General features: G+C 37.8%; 1 protein-coding gene across 1 annotated transcript; it reads left to right on the forward strand.

Annotated features, from left to right (window-relative positions):
- The first annotated feature begins 1,166 nt into the window (after positions 1-1,166).
- Positions 1,167-3,409, forward strand: LOC111749266 (olfactory receptor 2AK2-like). The gene has a single exon (XM_064296170.1). It carries the CDS (start codon positions 2,392-2,394, stop codon positions 3,310-3,312), a length of 921 nt encoding a protein of 306 aa, XP_064152240.1. The 5' UTR covers positions 1,167-2,391; the 3' UTR covers positions 3,313-3,409.
- The last annotated feature ends 14,323 nt before the right edge of the window (positions 3,410-17,732 follow it).

Here is a 17,732-nt window from a genome sequence, read left to right on the forward strand (position 1 = left end):
TGAATAGGAAGTTTCAGACAATAGCTTCCCAATTCATGAATAGCAGATATAGTTTATGAGCTCATATACTCACTGGTTCATTCACATTTAGGCTTCTGAGGTCAGGCATTTACAGAACAAAGACTTACATTTTGGTTTGCTCATGTGACTGCATCTTGGACCAAGTATAGCCAAGTTAACAGTAAATATAACTGATGATGAGTCACTGAATTTTTTTTTTATTAACTTTTATTGAGCTTCAAGTGAACGTTTATAAATCAAGTCAGTCTGTCACATATAAGTTTATGTACATCTTACTCCGTACTCCCACTTGCTCTCCCCCTAATGAGTCAGCCCTTCCAGTCTCTCCTTTCTGGCAATTTTGCCAGCTTCCAACTCTCTCTATCCTCCCATTCCCCCTCCAGACAGGAGATGCCTACACAGTCTCAAGTGTCCACCTGATATAATTAGCTCACTCTTCATCAGCATCTCTCTCCCACCCACTGTCCAGTCCCTTTCATGTCTGATGAGTTGTCTTCGGGGATGGTTCTTGTCTTGTGCCAACAGAAGGTTTGGGGACCATGACCGCCGGGATTCCTCTAGTCTCAGTCAGACCATTAAGTATGGTCTTTTTAGAGTCATTGAATTTTATATGCCAGAATTGTATTAGTATTTGCATGTGTATAATCAACAATTGTTATTGTCAGTTAATTTTGTGCGTTGCTGCTAACCACAGGGTTGGCAGTTCGAGTCTACCAGCCACTCCTTGGAAATCCTATGGAGCAATTTTACTCGGTCCTATAGGGTCTTTGTGAATCGGAATCAACTCAACAACAAGGGGTTTTATATTAAAGTTGGCTAGTTTTTAATTGAAAATATTTTCTATTTCTTAACATTGTTCTGCAATAAGAATTACCCAAAACTTTTGAATTTTAAAAAAGCCATCAGTAGTCTTTTGATTTCATATCCCAATTGAGGAGCAAGTGATAAACTTTTACTAATTGCCACTTCTTCCAAGTGCAGTTTAAATGTAAATTTCCCCAATTAATATAACAGGACTAAGTAAAATTAAAAATGCCATTCTTGACATGCTTCTTGAGTTAAATTTAGATGAATAATTGTTAACTTATATTTTAATGATTCATTCTCCAACCATCCCTTAGGTCTGGCATATAGATAGATAGACAGACAGAAAGATAGATAGATGATAGATGGTGATGATGATAGGTAGATAGATGATAGATAGATAGATGATAGACAGATAGATAGATAGATGATAGATAGATAGATGATAGACAGATAGATAGATAGATGATAGATAGATAGATAGATAGATAGATAGATAGATAGATAGATAGATAGATAGATAGATAGATAGATAGATAGATAGATAGATAGATAGATAATAGATAGATAGGTTTTAGGTAGGTAGATAGATAGATGATAGATAGATAGATAGATAGATGATAGATGATAGATAGATAGATGAAAGAAAGATAGATAGATGATAGATAGACAGACAGACAGGTAGGTAGATAGATGATAGGTAGGTAGGTGGGTAGGTAGGTGGGTAGACAGGTAGGTAGATAGGTAGGTAGATGATAGGTAGGTAGGTAGATAGGTAGGTAGGTAGATCGATCGATCTTTTTTTTTTTGGAGGGCTTTGTCAATGAATTCCTATTTATACTTGCAGATGTTATCTACATAACCACCAATTCATTTAGAAGAGCTAAAATATTCCTGACCCATAAATGTTAATATAATTTTTATTACAATGTATAGCCAATACAAATTCAAAATTGAAAAATGGAGTCAAGAAGTTTTTTTTAAAGAATATTATACCAAGTTTAACCAACAGTGCAATTCTAAACTATATATATGAAGGAATTGAGTGAAAGATTTTTCACAACATGTGAACATGTCTCTAGTCTATCATCATGAAGATATTTACAAGGGGAGTAATGACTCACGTTGGCAAATCATCTAAATGTTTTATCCCCATATTATATTTTTATTCTGTGATCAATTTTAAAGAAACGTTATTTTTATTTTATTTTTCAAAATGCCCATTGCTCAATAGACACAGATTCAGTGCATAAAAACCCAAAACCAAACCCATTGCTGTTGAATTGATTCTGACTCATAGTACCCTATAGGACAGGGAAGAACTGCCCCATAGAGTTTCCACGGAGTGCCTGGAGGATTCAAACTGCTTACCTTTTGGTTAGCAGGTGTAACACTTAACTACTACACTGCCAGGGTTTCCTATATAAAAACAGGGAGAGACATAATCACCTAAGCTGATTAAAGGGAATCCTACTGCATTTAATAATCATTTTGTTTTCTCTCAAAGGTCAATCAATGTTGTTAATGGAATTTTCAGATATGGTCTGCTTTGTTTTGATTTAAGCCATGAAGACAGAAAATCAAACTTTTGGAGCAGAGTTTATACTTCTTGGCCTTTTCCAATATGGCCAAATGAACAAGACACTCTTTGTTGCCATTACTGTCATCTTCTCAGTGGCTTTGATGGGAAATATCATACTGATCCACCTCATCCGATTGGACACTGTGCTCCACACTCCCATGTACTTCCTCCTCAGTCAGCTCTCCTTCATTGACATGGTGTACATCTCCACCACGGTACCCAAGATGGCGACAAACTTCCTGTCAAATGGTAAGACCATTACTTTTTTCGGTTGTGAGATTCACACCTTTCTGTTTTTGACTCTCGGTGGAACTGAAGCTCTTCTTGGTTTCATGTCTTATGATAGACACGTAGCGATCTGTCACCCTTCACATTATCCTGTGCTCATGAGCAAGACGATCTGTTTGTCCATGGTCACATGTGCATGGGCCAGTAGTTCTATCAATGCTTTAATACATACACTGTATGTATTTCAACTTCCATTCTGTACATCTCGGATCATTAACCACTTTTTCTGTGAAGTTCCATCTCTAATGCCTTTGGTGTGTCAGGACACCTCCCAGTATGAGTATACTGTCCTCTTTAGTGGCCTTGTCATTCTGTTACTACCATTCATGGCCATTCTGGCTTCCTATGCCCAGGTGCTTATTGTGGTGTACCAGATGAGCTCAGGTAAAGGGCAGACAAAAGCCATCTCCACGTGTTCCTCTCATCTGATTGTGGTAAGCCTATTCTATGGGGCTACTCTCTCCACCTATACAAGGCCACATTCCTTGAATTACCCTGAGGAAGATAAAGTGGTGGCGGTGTTTTACAGTATCATTACACCTCTTCTGAACCCATTTATCTACAGTCTGAGGAATAAGGAGGTCATGGGGGCCATGAGAAGAGTGCTGGGAAAATAGACATTTGTACAGAAAATACAACTTTGGGAACCCTTTATAGTTTGAGACTGAACAACATGATTTGATTAGCCTACTGTCTAGAGAGATGTAAGCTCAAAGAAATGTTTACAAAATAAATAAATGTAACAATGCCTTGGTTTCTACACTTCTCAGGAATAACTAAAGCTTTGTTATTGGAACTGGGTGGATTTGCCGTGTAAAAGCAAGAGAATGGTTGCCATTTTCAGCTTTATCTTCTAAAGCAATAGATTTAATCCCTGTCAACACAATGCTCCCATGTCATAACAAATTTTTAGTACCTTTTTAATATTCTGAAATAAAATGCACATGAAATATAATTTACCATATAATACATAATATCAGGAAAATACATATGATGACCAAACTATAATATAGAGCAAAATGCATACATCCACTTATTTATTTATTTATTCATCCATTGAACAAGGGCTTTAATGCTTTAACTCTGTATGTGACACTGTTATAGGCACTGGTGAAATGGGATTAAACAAGAAAAAACTGACATAGGTCTCTGCTCTCATGAAGTTTACTTTTTATCGTGGGGAGAAAGACAGTACATAAAATTAACTGGTAAAGCGACCTTATATGCGTCGGAATCAACTCGACAGCACTGGGTTTGGGTAAATTTCAGAGTATACCAAAAAGTATTAATCACCATGAAGAAGAACTAAGTGGAAAATTGGAATCAGGAAAACAGAGGATATTTGCAATATTAAGTCAAATAGTCAGAGAAGGGAGAATCAAGAATATGACTTTTGTCAAAAACTAAAAGGAGTCGAGGAAGAGAGACAAGTGGATATTTGTGGATAAATGTTCTGGGAAGAGCAAAGAACAAGTGAGAACTCCCTGAGGCGGGGACATGCCCAGCGTAGTCACAAAAGATCAAGGAGTAAATTGGTGAGACACAGGAAATAGGTATATGTTTTGGGGCCGGGTCTTACAGTGTAAATTAGGTCAACGTGAGGATTGTGGCTTTGAACCTAAAACAATGGGCTACCATTGCAGAGTTGTGGTAGAGAACTGATGTGGACAGGAGAAAGCCATTGCAGTAGTCCAGCTGTGACAAGATATTACCTTGGATCAAGGTGATATTAGTGGAGGGGCAAAAACTGGCCAGATTCAGGAGACTGGCAGAAAGCAGACATTTGAGTTTTGTGGACACATGGAATGTGAAATTCTATGAAATAAGAAGCTTTCAGAATTGGGCTAAAACTTGAAATAAATAACTGGAAGTGTGGAACTGTCATCGTTACAGCTTGAGGGAAACCACAGGTGGAGCATTTCATCATTCGTCATCTCTTATGCTTCTTTCATGTTAATGCCTTGGGCCCACAATTACGATCATTATTCTGGCTTCTATCACCCTTAAATAGAAGCTCTTACTTCTCATCACCATTGAGTAGAAACTTTTAAATCAGAAAATAAGTTCTCTTTGATGTCTGGTTTCTTTTCCTAAACATATTTAAAAGGTTTAACCATATTTTTGAGTGTTTCCATCATTTTTATTACAAAGCTGAATTCCATCATATGGCTTAGAATAATTATTTCCATTCTGATGTCAGAAATGTTTGGCTATAATGAATAAAACTACCATAAAGCTTCCTGTACAAGTGTTTTTTGAGAACACGTGAACTCAACTCTCTTGTACATATACCTAAATTGAAATTGCTTGGTCATAAATTAGGCACATGTTTAGCTCTAACAGCGTTATCCAAATTGGATTTAATCATTTATTTTCCAATCAGTAATATATGAAAACTTCTTAGAGTCTGAGTGTTGATAATAAATAATGCAGGGGGTTGCTAAACTACTTGGTACTAAATATAAAGTGGGATATAAACCATGAGAGCAAAATACAACCAGTGTGCCATCAGTGCATGAATAATGGTATTGGAAGAAAGTGTATATTTCTGTGAAGTATTTTAGAGATTCACTGACAAGTTTTTTTGGATCCATCGTCAATAATTTTAATAATAATTATATGTAATGGCCTTTAGGAACACTCATTTTTGGTTCAAGACAAAATGTGTTTATTGGTCTATGAATGCCTTACTTCGGTCAGTTTGTTTATAATGTATACCTGTAAGTTCATCACCCAACCCAACAACTAAAATAGTAAATTTGTTTATCTTTAGTGCTCCTCCAACTCATGGCAACCCCATGTGTGTCAGAGTAGAACTGTTCTTGGTAGAGTTTTCAACGGCTTATTTTTCTAATGTAGATCACCAATCCATTCTTCTGAGGTGCCTCTGGGTAGACTCGAACCACCAAGCTTTCAGTTAGCAGTGACTATGTTAACTGTTCGCACCATCCAGGGACTCCTCATATCCTCCTATACCTCCACCATCATTCTGAATTTTTAGTTTTTTAATTCTCTTGCTATAGTTATAATATAGAATTCATAGGGTATTAGAAAATATTTTTAGATGCTGTAGAACTTAATAAAGGGGTCTTAAGTTGTAGATAATCTTTTTGAAAATTGATTGTTTTTTCAGTTGACATTACTAACTCTCCAGGTTGAATGAAATGACAGCCCATTCTATTTTATTATTGAATGGCATTCTATTTTAAGACTATACTACACATTTATCCATTTTTTGTTGTTGGTGTTGTTGCTGATAGATGCTGGTTTTATTTCTAGTTGTCTACTATTATGTACAATGCACTTATAAACATTGTTGCATTTGTCTCCTGTTTCCCATAAACAAGAGTTTGTATTTTGTATATATCTATAAATTTTTTTTTTATGAATGGAATTGGTGGTGAAATTACTTAAATGTGTAAACTGTTTGTGTTTTACATAAAGTTTGAAATTCTAATTTACACTTACTATCAAACATGAAAATTACAAATCCATATTTTAATAAATGTACATTCAAATTAAATGAATTTTAACATATTGAAATATTTTTCACACAGACTGCATGAAAGTTCACATCTGTAGACCACATCAGTCGCTGAAGTATATGGTTGCATGTCCAGTTGCTAGCTTCAAGTTTCAGGTAATCTCCACCCCCAGCTTCTTGATCTTGGCCTTAGAGTTTTATACATCCTTGATCTTTTATTATTGTAATTAATTTTTGTAGTATTTTTGACGATTTTCATGCTTTTGAGTTCCAATAGAGCCTAAACCTGACTAAACACGATGCCTAAACTTCAAGAGCTATAGCTAACAAACTTTTTTTTAAGTAAATAGCAATTTGAAGGATGATTTGTGTAAGTTATACAGAATAAAGAAATCCATATACAGTACATTCACAACTAATCAGATAGATTATCACAAATTGAACAAACCTATACGGGAGTAGTAACAAATTATTAGCACTTGAGAAGATTGCTCATGCCTCCCCCTAGCTGCTGCCCATACTTACTTGTAATGAAACCATTATATTTAAGTGCATTATCCATGAATTATACTGAACAATGAAAAAATAAATCATTTCAATTATTACATAAATTCAATATAATCCCCATTAGAATTCCATCAGTGTGTGCATGTGTGTGTGTTTAATTTACAAGTTGGCTATAGAATTTATACAAAATGATGCAAAAAACAGTAATAGCTCAAAAGGAGTATTAAAAATAATTAAATGAGATGCATCACTCTACGTGATATCAAAAATTTGTATTGATATAGTTATAGACCAATGGAAGAGAATACATAATCCAGATGCACACATACGTGTACAATGATGAGTCACATATGTCAGGTGCTTGTATGGGGAGTGATAAAAGGATACACATTCCAGTGAAAGTTGTTGGATCAATTGTATATCCGTGTATATTTTTAAAAAATGAGATGTGGATAATGTCAGTGAAAATGACCAAGTTGATAGCCTCAGATAGCTTCTGTGGAGGGCCTGTTCCTGCACAGAAACAACGACAAAGCAAAAAGTGTTAGAATCAACTTTTTTAGAAATTTAGAAAGTTTTAAAATATTTACAGCAACCAAGCAAATACTGAAATAAGAGAAAACCAGAAAACCAAACCCACTCCCGTCAAGTCGATTGCGACTCATAGCGACCCTATAGGACAGAGTAGAGCTGCACCATAGAGTTTCCGAGGAGCGTCTGGTGGATTCGAACTGCTGACCTCTTGGTTAGCAGCTATAGCACTTAACCACTACGCCACCAGGGTTTCTGAAATAAGAGAAGGGTCACTTAAAAACATCAGGAGAGGGGATGTTACAGAAAACGGTGTGTTAAGAAGGTATAGGATTCATTCCCTCCACTGAAGCAATGAAAAAAACCAAAAACCAAACCCAATGCCGTCGAGTCGACTCCCACTCATAGCGACCCTATAGAACAGAGTAGAACTGCCCCATAGAGTTTCCAAGGAGCACCTGGAGGCTTCGAACTGCCGACCCTTTGGTTAGCAGCCGTAGCACTTAACCACTAGGCCACCAGGGTTTCCCTGAAGCAATGAATAAGTGGAAAAAAAAACTGACAGAATAAACATTAAGTGCTTCATGAGAAAAGATGCTGTTGAATTTTGATGAAAAATTGTGGCATTTTTGTTTATTCACCTACTATCCCCCATCCTCCACTTTGGCAGCTGCCATGAAGACAGCAGCCCACATTCCTGGTGTGGCTTGCTGGTGCCAGGGTGTGGAGAAGACAGATCTTTTTTCTAAAAATGTTGTTGTTGTTTATTTTGACCAATCTGGTAGTTCCAGAGATACCTGCTCTGAGATGGGCCTTGGCTTTACTCCTCTCAGACATGAGTGGCTACCAGGTGGTATCTGTCTGTCAAAAGCCTTAAAGACATGTAATGCCATAACCAGCTTAGGTAAGGAATGGAGAACAGGGAAAGAAGCAGACAAACCTGATAGCCTGGAAAAGAAGAGGCTGACGAGGCAGATGCATGGGAGAATAAACTGTTTGTAGAGATACTAAATGTACTGAAGGATCAGAGATCCAATGTACATACCCAGGTTGAATGCATGCTCAAACAAGACCTGAGAGGACCCTAGGTTTGAGCCTCTGGCAGATCTTTGGGCTCTGCACAAACGGAGGTGTAGACTAAGGCCCAATTGTAGGTGGCCTGGCTAAGCATTGAAAGAGTACCTAATTCAGAGTCAATCTTCAATGACCAGGAAAGGGTTTTTAGTTTTCTTTTTCTTCTCTTTTTGACTCCAAAAAAGGTCTCTATCAGGTCACTGGTTGACCACTAAAATAACTGAAGATAGACTTCAGTGACCACACATGGCAAAGAAAACAGTCTATGCAAAATAATAAATACATACAAACAAATAAATAGTTTGGAAATGTCACTAAACAGATGACCGCAGCCCTCAACAATAACAGCAAGCACTAGGTAGGCTGGAGAATCTGCTTTTCAGAGTTAACACATAAAATTCACAAAGCCCAGTGTTTGGTAAAAATACTAGGCATGCCAAGAAACAGGAAGTACAACCAATTCACAGGAAAAAAAAAAATCGGTGAAAGCAGTCCCTGAAGAACCAATGACATAGAATTGCTAGGCAAATCATTTAAATCTACTGTGTTAAACGTGGTCAAAGACCTAAAGGAAAACAGGAGAATGTCTCAATGAATACAGAATATCGATAATGACAAAGAAATTATAAAGAAGGCATCAAATAGAAATTAACATCAATGTTTCTCAAACTTTTCCAAAAACTAAAAGGAAGGAATAATTTGTAACTCAATCCATGATGCTATCAGCATCCTGATATTTAGCCAGACAAAGCCATCAGAAAAAAATATTGCATAGAAATATCTATGGAAATCCTCAACAAAATAGTAAAACTCCAATCCAGCAGCATATTAAAAGGACCATATGCCATAACCCTGTGTGCTTTGTCCCACAAGTGCAGCATATATAAAAGTCAATCAGTGTAATGCAACACGTTAATAGAATGTAGGGAGAGGGGGATGATCTATCAACTGATGCAGGAAAAAGCGTTTAACAAAAAAACACTCAAAAATCAGGAATAAAAGGGAACTTCCTATTGTGTGAGAGTCAAAAATGGCCTCTGTGTATTTTTTTTTTTTTAAAGTTATTTACTTCTTCAAGTAAGCTGAGGCGTATTATATGGAAAAAAAAAAAAAACTGGCATGAAACTCAAACTTGTACATGTCCAACTGATTTAAAAATAGCCCAAATAAGCAGATTTTTAGCCACTTAGGACCTGCCTGTTTTACATACCCTGCAAAACTGGACTCAACTTCTGCTAGTCCTAAAAAAAAAAAAAAAAAGATAAATTCGTGTAGTTATAAAGACCCTAAGATTCTGCTGCTTTTAGGGCTCTCTGACCCAGAGACTTATCACCTGGCTGCAGGAGGATATCGCTTCTCACCCCTGGGAGCTTTCTTGCTCTCTTCTCCTTCTGATGCTACCTGTGACTCTAGCCTCTGGAACACCTTCTGCTACGGGGACCACCCCCTTGCATGTGACTTTCAATGTGTTGGCCCCATTAAATAGCTTGTTGTGCAATACTGTCATATAGCTCTGAATTTCCTTCACCTCAGTACACTTCCTTAAAATGATAAAGGACAGTTGTGAAAAGCCAACAATTGACATTATACTCGATGGTGAAAAACTGAAAGATTTTGCCATAAAATCAGGAACACGGCAAGGATATCTCTTTTCCCTACTTCTGTTCAACACTGTGGTCTTTTTGTTCACCTCTGTGAATGTGAAAACTGAACAATGAAAAAAGAAGGCAGAAGAAGTACTGATGCGTGGAAGTGTGGTGTTGGTGGAGAATATTGAATGTACCATGGATTAACAAAAGAACAAAAAAATCAGTCTTACAATAAAACAATGAAATGTTCCTTAGGAATGAGGATGGCAAGACTTCATCTTACTTACTTTGGACACATTATCTGGAAAGACCGATCACTAGGAAAAGAAGTCCTGTTAGGTGAAGTAGAAGCTCACAAAAATAAAGGAAACCCTCAAAAAGATGGATTGACGCAATAACCACAACAACTCAAACATACCAAGAATCATTAGGATGGCGTGGGACCAGGGAAATTTTCTTTCTCTTATATATTAGGTTACTTTGAGTAGAAGCCAACTAAATAGCAACTGCTCTCAACAACAACATTCAGCGTAAGACATCAACAACAACATAGAAAAGAAAAAAAATTTTTTTTTTTTTTTACAGCTTATCTTCATATAAAACAAAAAACACCACCAGTTGCAGCAGAATCAAACGGAACTCACAGTGACCCCTTGGGTGTCGGAGTAGAACTGGGCTCCGTCAGTAGGCTGCACTGTGTGTCTGCACCATAATTTGTTTCCCATTCGTCTGTTGATGAGCATTTAGGTTGTTTACATCTTTGTGCTGTTGTGAATAGTGCTCCAATGGACATGGTATGCATATGTCTATTCCTGCGACTGCTCTTACTTCTCTTGGGTATATTCCTATGAGTGGGATTGCTGGATCTTATGGTATTTCTACTTCTAGCTTTTTAAGGAAGCACCAGATTGTTTTCCAAAGTGATTGTATCATTTTACATTCTCACCAGCAGTGCATGAGAGTCCAATCTCTCCACAACCTCTCCAACATTTTTATTTTGTGTTTTATGGATTAACCAAACCCATTGCCATCGAGTCATTTCTGACTCATAGAGACCCTATAGGACAGAGTAGAACTGCCTTGTGGAGTTTCCAAGGAGCGCCTGGTGGATTCCAACTGCCGACCTTTTGGTTAACAGCATTTAACCACTACACCACTAGGGTTTCCATTTTTTGGATTAGTGCCAGTGTTATTGGGGTGATAAGGCATCTCTTTGTAGTTTTAATTTGTATTTCTCTGGTGGCTAATGATCATGAGCTTTTCCTTCTGTGTACATTAGCCACCCAAATATCTTTTTTGGTGCAGTGTCTGTTCATATGCTTTGCCCATTTTTAATTTTTTTATTTGTCTTTTTGTTGTTGAGGTGTTGCTGTATTTTGTGGATTTTAATGATTAGACCCTTACCAGATATGTCATAGCTAAAAATTTCTTCCCGATCTGTAGGTTCTGTTTTTACTCTTTTGGTGAAGCCTTTCGATGAGCATAACTGATTTTTAGCAGATCCCAGTTATCTAGTTTCTCTTCTGATGTTTCTGCATTGTTAGTTATGGTTCTGTTTATGTCGTGTATTAGGCCTCCTAGCATTGTCCCTATTTTTTCTTCTGTGATCTTTATCATTTTAGGTTTTATATTTAGGTCTTTGATCATTTTAAGTTAGTTTTTGTGCATGATGTGAGGTATGGGTCCTGTTTCTTTTTTTTTGCAGACAGATATCCAGTTATGCCAGCACCACGTGTTAAAGAGGCTGTCTTTTCCCCCATTTAATGGACTTTGGGCCTTTGTCAACTATCAGCTGCTCATAAACCAAACCCACTTCTGTCGAGTCGATTCCGACTCATAGCGACCTTATAGGACAGAGTAGAACTGCCCCGTAGAGTTTCCAAGGAGCACCTGGTGGATTCAAACTGCCAACCTTTTGGTTAGCAGCTGTAGCAATTAACCACTACACCACCAGGGTTTCAGCTGCTCATAGGTGGATAGATTTACGTCTGGGTTCTCAATTTTGTTATATTGGTCTATGTGTCTGTTGTACCAGTACCAGGCTGTTTTGACTACCGTGGTGGTATAATAGGTTCTAACATCAGGTAGTGTGAGGCCTCCCACTTTGTTCTTCTTCTTCAGTAGTTCTTTACTTATTTGGGGCTTCTTCCTTTTCCATATGAAGTTTGTGATTTGTTTCTCCAACATGCTAAAAGTTGTCATTGGAATTTGGATTGAGATTGCATTATATCTGTAGATCACTTTGGGAAAAATTGACATTTTCATAGTGTTGAGTCTTCCTGTCTATCAGCATGGTATGTTTTTCCACTTATGTAGGTCTCTTTTGATTTCTTGCAATAGTGTCTTGCAGTTTTCTTTATGTAGGTTTTTTACATCTCTGTTTAAATTTATTCCTAAATACTTTATCTTCTTGGGGGCTATTATAATGGTATTGATTTGGTGATTTCCTTTTGGAAGTTCTCTCTGTTGATATAGAGGAATCTGACTGACTTATGTATGTTTATCTTATATCCTGATACTTTGCCAAAATCTTCTATTAGTTGTAGTAGTTTTCTTGTGGATTCTTTGGGGTTTTCCATGTATAAGACCATATTATCTGCAAGGATACTTTTACTTCTTCCTTACCAATTTGGATGCACTTTATTTCTTTTTCTTGCCTTATTGATCTGGCTAGGGCCTCCAGTACAAGGTTGAATATGAGTGGTGATAAAGGGAATCCATGTCTGGTTCCCCTTCTGAAGGGGAATGCTTTAAGACTCTCCATTTAGGATGATGTTGGTTGTTGGCTTTGCATAAATGGCCTTTATCATGTCCAGGAATTTTCATTCTATTCCTATTTCTCTGAGAGTTTTTATCAAGAATGGGTTTTGGACTTTTTAAAATACCTTTTCTGCATCAATTGATAAGATCATGTGGTTCTTGTCTTTTGGTTTATTTATGTGATGGATTACATTGATTGTTTTTCTAATGTTGAACCATCCCTGCGTACCTGGTATGAATCCCATGTGGTCAGGGTGAATTATTTTTTGATATGTTGTTGAATTCTATTGGCTAGAATTTTGTTGAGGATTTTTGGGTCTATATTGGTGAGGGATATTGGTCTGTAATTTTCTTTTTTTGTGGATCTTTACCTGACTTTTCTATCATGGTTATGCTGGCTTCATAGAATGAGTTTGCGAGTATTCCATCCTTTTCTATGCCTGAAATGCCTTTGGTAGTAATGGTGTTAACTCTTCCCTGAAAGTTTGGTAGAATTCTCCAGTGAAGCTGTCTGGGCCAGGGCTTTTTTGTTATTGGTGGTTTTTATTTTTTTAATTATCTCTTCAATCTCTTCTTTTGTTGTGGGTTTATTTAACTTTTCTACCTCAATTTGTGTTAGTTTAGGTAAGTAGTGTGTTCCTACAAAATTTGACCATTTCTGCTAGATTTTCAAATTCGTTAGAGTACAATTTTTCATAGTATTCTGTTATGATCCTTTTTATTTCCATTGGGTCTGTTGTGATATCACCCATTTCATTTCTTATTTAGGTTATTTGCTTCCTCTCCTGTTTTTTCTTTTGTCAATTTGACCAATGGTTTATTGATTCTGTTGATCTTTTCAAAGAACCATCTTTTAGTATTGTCTACTCTTTCAATTGTTTTCCTATTCTCTATCTCATTCATTTCTGCTCTAACCTTTATTATTTCCTTTCTTCTAGTGCCTGAGGGCTTCTATTGTTTCTCTCTATTTGTTCAAGTTGTAGGGGTAATGTTTTGATTTTGGCACTTTCTTCTTTTTGAATGTGTGCATTTATTGTTATAAACTGACCTCTAAGCACTGCTTTTGCTGTTTCCCAAAGGTTCTGGTGAGACATGTTTTCATTCTCATTTAATTCTATGAATTTATTTTTTCCATCCTTGATTTCTTCTATAATCAAGTAGTTTTTAAGCAAGGTGGTGTTCTGTTTCCATGCATTTGATTTTTTTTCCTTGCTGTTTCTGTTATTGATTTCTAATTTTACGTCATTATAATCAGAAAAGATGCCGTGTAAAATTTCAGTGTTTTGAATTCTGTTAAGGTTTGCTTTGCAGCCCCATATGCAGTTTATTCTGAAGGATGTTCCATGTGAGTTGGAAAAGAATGTATACTTGGCTGCTGCTGAATAGATTTCTGTATATGTCTATGATCTTCTGTATCTTTATTTTCTTTCTACATGTTCTGTCCTTCATTGAAAGTGGTGTGTTGAAGTCTACTATTATGATGAATTATCTGTTTCTCTTTCCAATACTATTAGAGTTTGTTTTGTGTGGCTTGGAGCCGTCTCATTAGGTGCTTATGTATTTATTATAGTTATGTCCTCCTGGTGTATTGACTCTTTAGAGGTTAAGCTGTGTCCTTTCTTATCCTTTGTGGTGAATTTTGCTTTAAATATGTTTTGTCAGAGATTAATCTTGTCTCTCCTGCTCTTTTTTTGTGGTTGTTTACTTGATATTTTTTTCCATTGTTTTAGTTTTAGTTTGTTTGTGTCTTTGAGTCTAAGTCGTGTCTGTTATAGGCAGCCTATAGACAGATTGCATTTTTTTAATCAGTTTTGCCACTGTTCATCTCTTTATTAGCGCATTTAGTCCATTTACTTTCAGTGTAATTACTGATTGGTACGAGTTTAGTGCTGTCATTTTGTTGTTGTTGTTGCTTGTTTTTTTGGTGGTGCTGGCAGTTTCTTTGTTCCACTTAATTTTCTGTGCTGTTGAGTGGTTTTTCTTATGTATTCTCTTTTCATATTTTTTCATTATTGTTTGTTTTGTTTTTGCTAAGTCCTCATGTTTTTCTTATTTTGATGGGTAGGTTTGTTAGCGTCCTTTGTGGTTACCTTAAAATTTACCTTTATTTTTCTAAATTTAAATCAACATTTTATTTCTTAATATTGTCTTTAACTTCCTCTCCATATGTTCTGGTGTGGCACAGGTGTCCAAGTTTTCAGTCACCAAATGTGTGGTGCAGACTCTCACCTACAGTCCCAGACTGTCAGGGCTGCAGATTGGTGTTTGAAGCAGGAGCAGGTATCCGGCTGCTGTAGGGGGTATGTGTGGAACAAGGCAGGGGGCTGATGGCTGCCCCTGGATGCCTTGGTGAGGGTGTGTTTCTTTTTCCCTAGTGCATGTGGTGAGGGGTATTGCAGCTGGTCCTTGGGCACACAGTCCTTTTCACTGTAGGGAATGGGAGACACCGTTTATTCTCAGACCCCTATTACACGAGTGGCTAGACGGAGTGAGGAAACCCTGGTGGTGTAATGGTTAAGTGCTACAGCTGCTAACCAAAGGGTCAGCATTTTGAATCCACTAGGCGCTCCTTGGAAACTTTATGGGGCAGTTCTACTCTGTCCTATAGGGTCACTATGAGTCAGAATCAACTCGACGGCACTGGGTTTGGTTTTTATTTTGTTTGTTTTTGTTCAGATGAAGTGAATGTTACCACCAGCCCTCAGGCCTCTGGGGTAGGTGGCTGGGATTCTGTGCTTAAGAGGCAGGGCCATGTCAAATGTCATAAGTCTGCAGCTCCCGCTTGGCTGCTGAAGTTGAAAATGGGCTTCAGGTGTATGCCCTGCTGTTATGATAATGATGGCGTGTGGTGTTGAATCAGCCCACACAGGTCTAAACCCACTGACCCATTGCACACAGGTCTAGGCAGGAGTAAAGGATTCTGCAAGTCTGCGGACCCCTTATGCCAGTGGCTCAGTGAAGGAGCAGGGCCTCCTGACTCACCCCGAGTTCCTGGCTTAGGGAGAGTGACAGTTGTTGAATACTGCCAGACTGGTTTCAGAGCAGAGCCGGGTGGGGTGTGGGTGAGGGGAAGTAACCAGTTTTCCACTGTGAAACTCTGGGAGTAGAATTTATTTTGCCTCCCAGTGCTAGGTTAGATGTTTGCACTTAACTTTTGCAGGTCCAGCGCCACTTCCACCTAGCTCCAGAGGTGTGTGCAGACTCGCTGCTGCCCAGCTTCACCCAACATGGTGAGGTGCATCCCAAACACTACTGCTCACCTCAGCCTGCAGGCACAGGATGACCTAGTCAGCAGGGCACTGGCAACCTAACAACTGGCACTTCTTTGCTGTTTTTGAATTATCCCTCCTTCTCCCTGCCACTCAATCCAACTCTTCAGCTTTGTCTTTTATGATCAGGGCTTCTAGATTGTTATATATAATCAATTCACTTGTTTTTTCAGGTCTTTGTTGTAAGAGGGACAACAGGAAGAGTCTGACTATCCCACCATCTTGGCCACACCTCTTAGTTTCCTATTTCTGCTGTATCAAATTACCACTCATTTAACAAAATTTATTATCTTAGAGTTCTGAAAGTAAGAATTCTGAGATTGTTCTCACTGGGCTAAAATCTAGGTGTTCATAATGTTCTCTTTCCTCTGGAGGCTCTATAAGAGAGCTGTTTCCATGCCTTTCCACCTTTTAGAGGCTAACCACATTCCTTCACTCATGATCCATGTCTTGGTCTTCCAGTCTGCTATAACAGAAATACCACAAGTGGATGGCTTCAACAAAGAGAAGCTTATTCTCTCACAGTCCAGTAGGCTAGAAGTCCAAATTAAGGGTGCCAGCTCCAGGGGAAGGTTTTTGCTCTCTGTTAGTTCTGAAGGAAGGTCCTTGTGATGCATCAGTCTTCCCTTGGTCTGGGAGCATCTCAGCACAGGAACCTCAGGTGCAAAGGACACCCTCTGCTCCCAGCACTGCTTTCTTGGTGGTATAAGGCCCCCCCTATCTCTCTGCTCATTTCTCTCTTTTATATCTCAAAGAGATTGGCTTAAGACACTATCCAAACTTGTATATCTCATCAGTATATCTGCCACTAATCCATCTCATTTCATCATAGTGGTAGGATTTACAATACAGGGAAATCACATAAAATGATGGACAATCACACAATACTGGGACTCATGGCCCAGCTAAGCTGACAGACATTTTTGGGGAACACAATTCAATCCATGACAATCCACTTCCTCTTTTTTCAAAGCCAACAATTTTGAGCTGAGTCCTTCTCACACTGCTATCTCTGATTCTCTCTTCCTCTTCCCTCTCCCACTTTTAAGGCCCTTGGGATTACAATGAACCCACCTGGATAATTTAGGATACTCTTTCTTAAGGTCAGCTGATTAACAATTTTAATTCCATGTACAATCTTAATTCTCCTTTGCCATGTAACTTAACATATTCACAGATTCCAGGGATTGAGACAAGGACACCTTTGGAGAATCTTTTTCCTGTCTTCCATATTGATATTTTGTAAAACCATGTCTGTTCAACAGGCAGACATCAAGGCCAGCTCCTGGCAATACAAAAACCTAATTGATAGTGCCAGGTCAGCTCCCAGATGTCAAAAAATATTCTGTTTCTTCTTCTAGGATGTTTGTACTCAGGTCTCTTCCCTTTGAGTTAATTCATCTCACTGTACTATGACTTTTTGTTTAACTGTATCTATTTACAAACTTCAATAAAATTAAAAATATTTCTACTGCAGTAAAAAATGTATTAAAATAATTAATTAAACAAGTACAATTTTGCAATGACTATAGTGGCTATTGCGCCAGTCTGCCTCAACGAAGGTCTCCCTTACCCTCTCTGGCCCGGTATTTCCCCAAGCATGAGGTCCTGCATTAGATTGATCCCTCCTAATGGTTTGTCCAAAGGAAGTGAGTCAGACAATGTTCTGTTGAGATCCATAAGTTTTCCATTGGCTAATTATTGGAAGTAGACCACCAGACCATTTTCCTAGTCTAATCTTATTAAGGTTTTAACCTTGGGCAGTAAATTAACTTTACTAAGATCCAGTTTCATCAAAAGTCAGTGGGAGCTAAAAATAACAT

The sequence above is a fragment of the Loxodonta africana genome, chromosome 13 (assembly GCF_030014295.1).
Source record: "Loxodonta africana isolate mLoxAfr1 chromosome 13, mLoxAfr1.hap2, whole genome shotgun sequence".
Taxonomy (NCBI): Eukaryota; Metazoa; Chordata; class Mammalia; order Proboscidea; family Elephantidae; genus Loxodonta; species Loxodonta africana.

Bases quoted from the DNA above. Each gene is read 5' to 3' on its own strand.
- LOC111749266 (XM_064296170.1), top strand. From the start codon at position 2,392: ATGAAGACAGAAAATCAAACTTTTGGAGCAGAGTTTATACTTCTTGGC.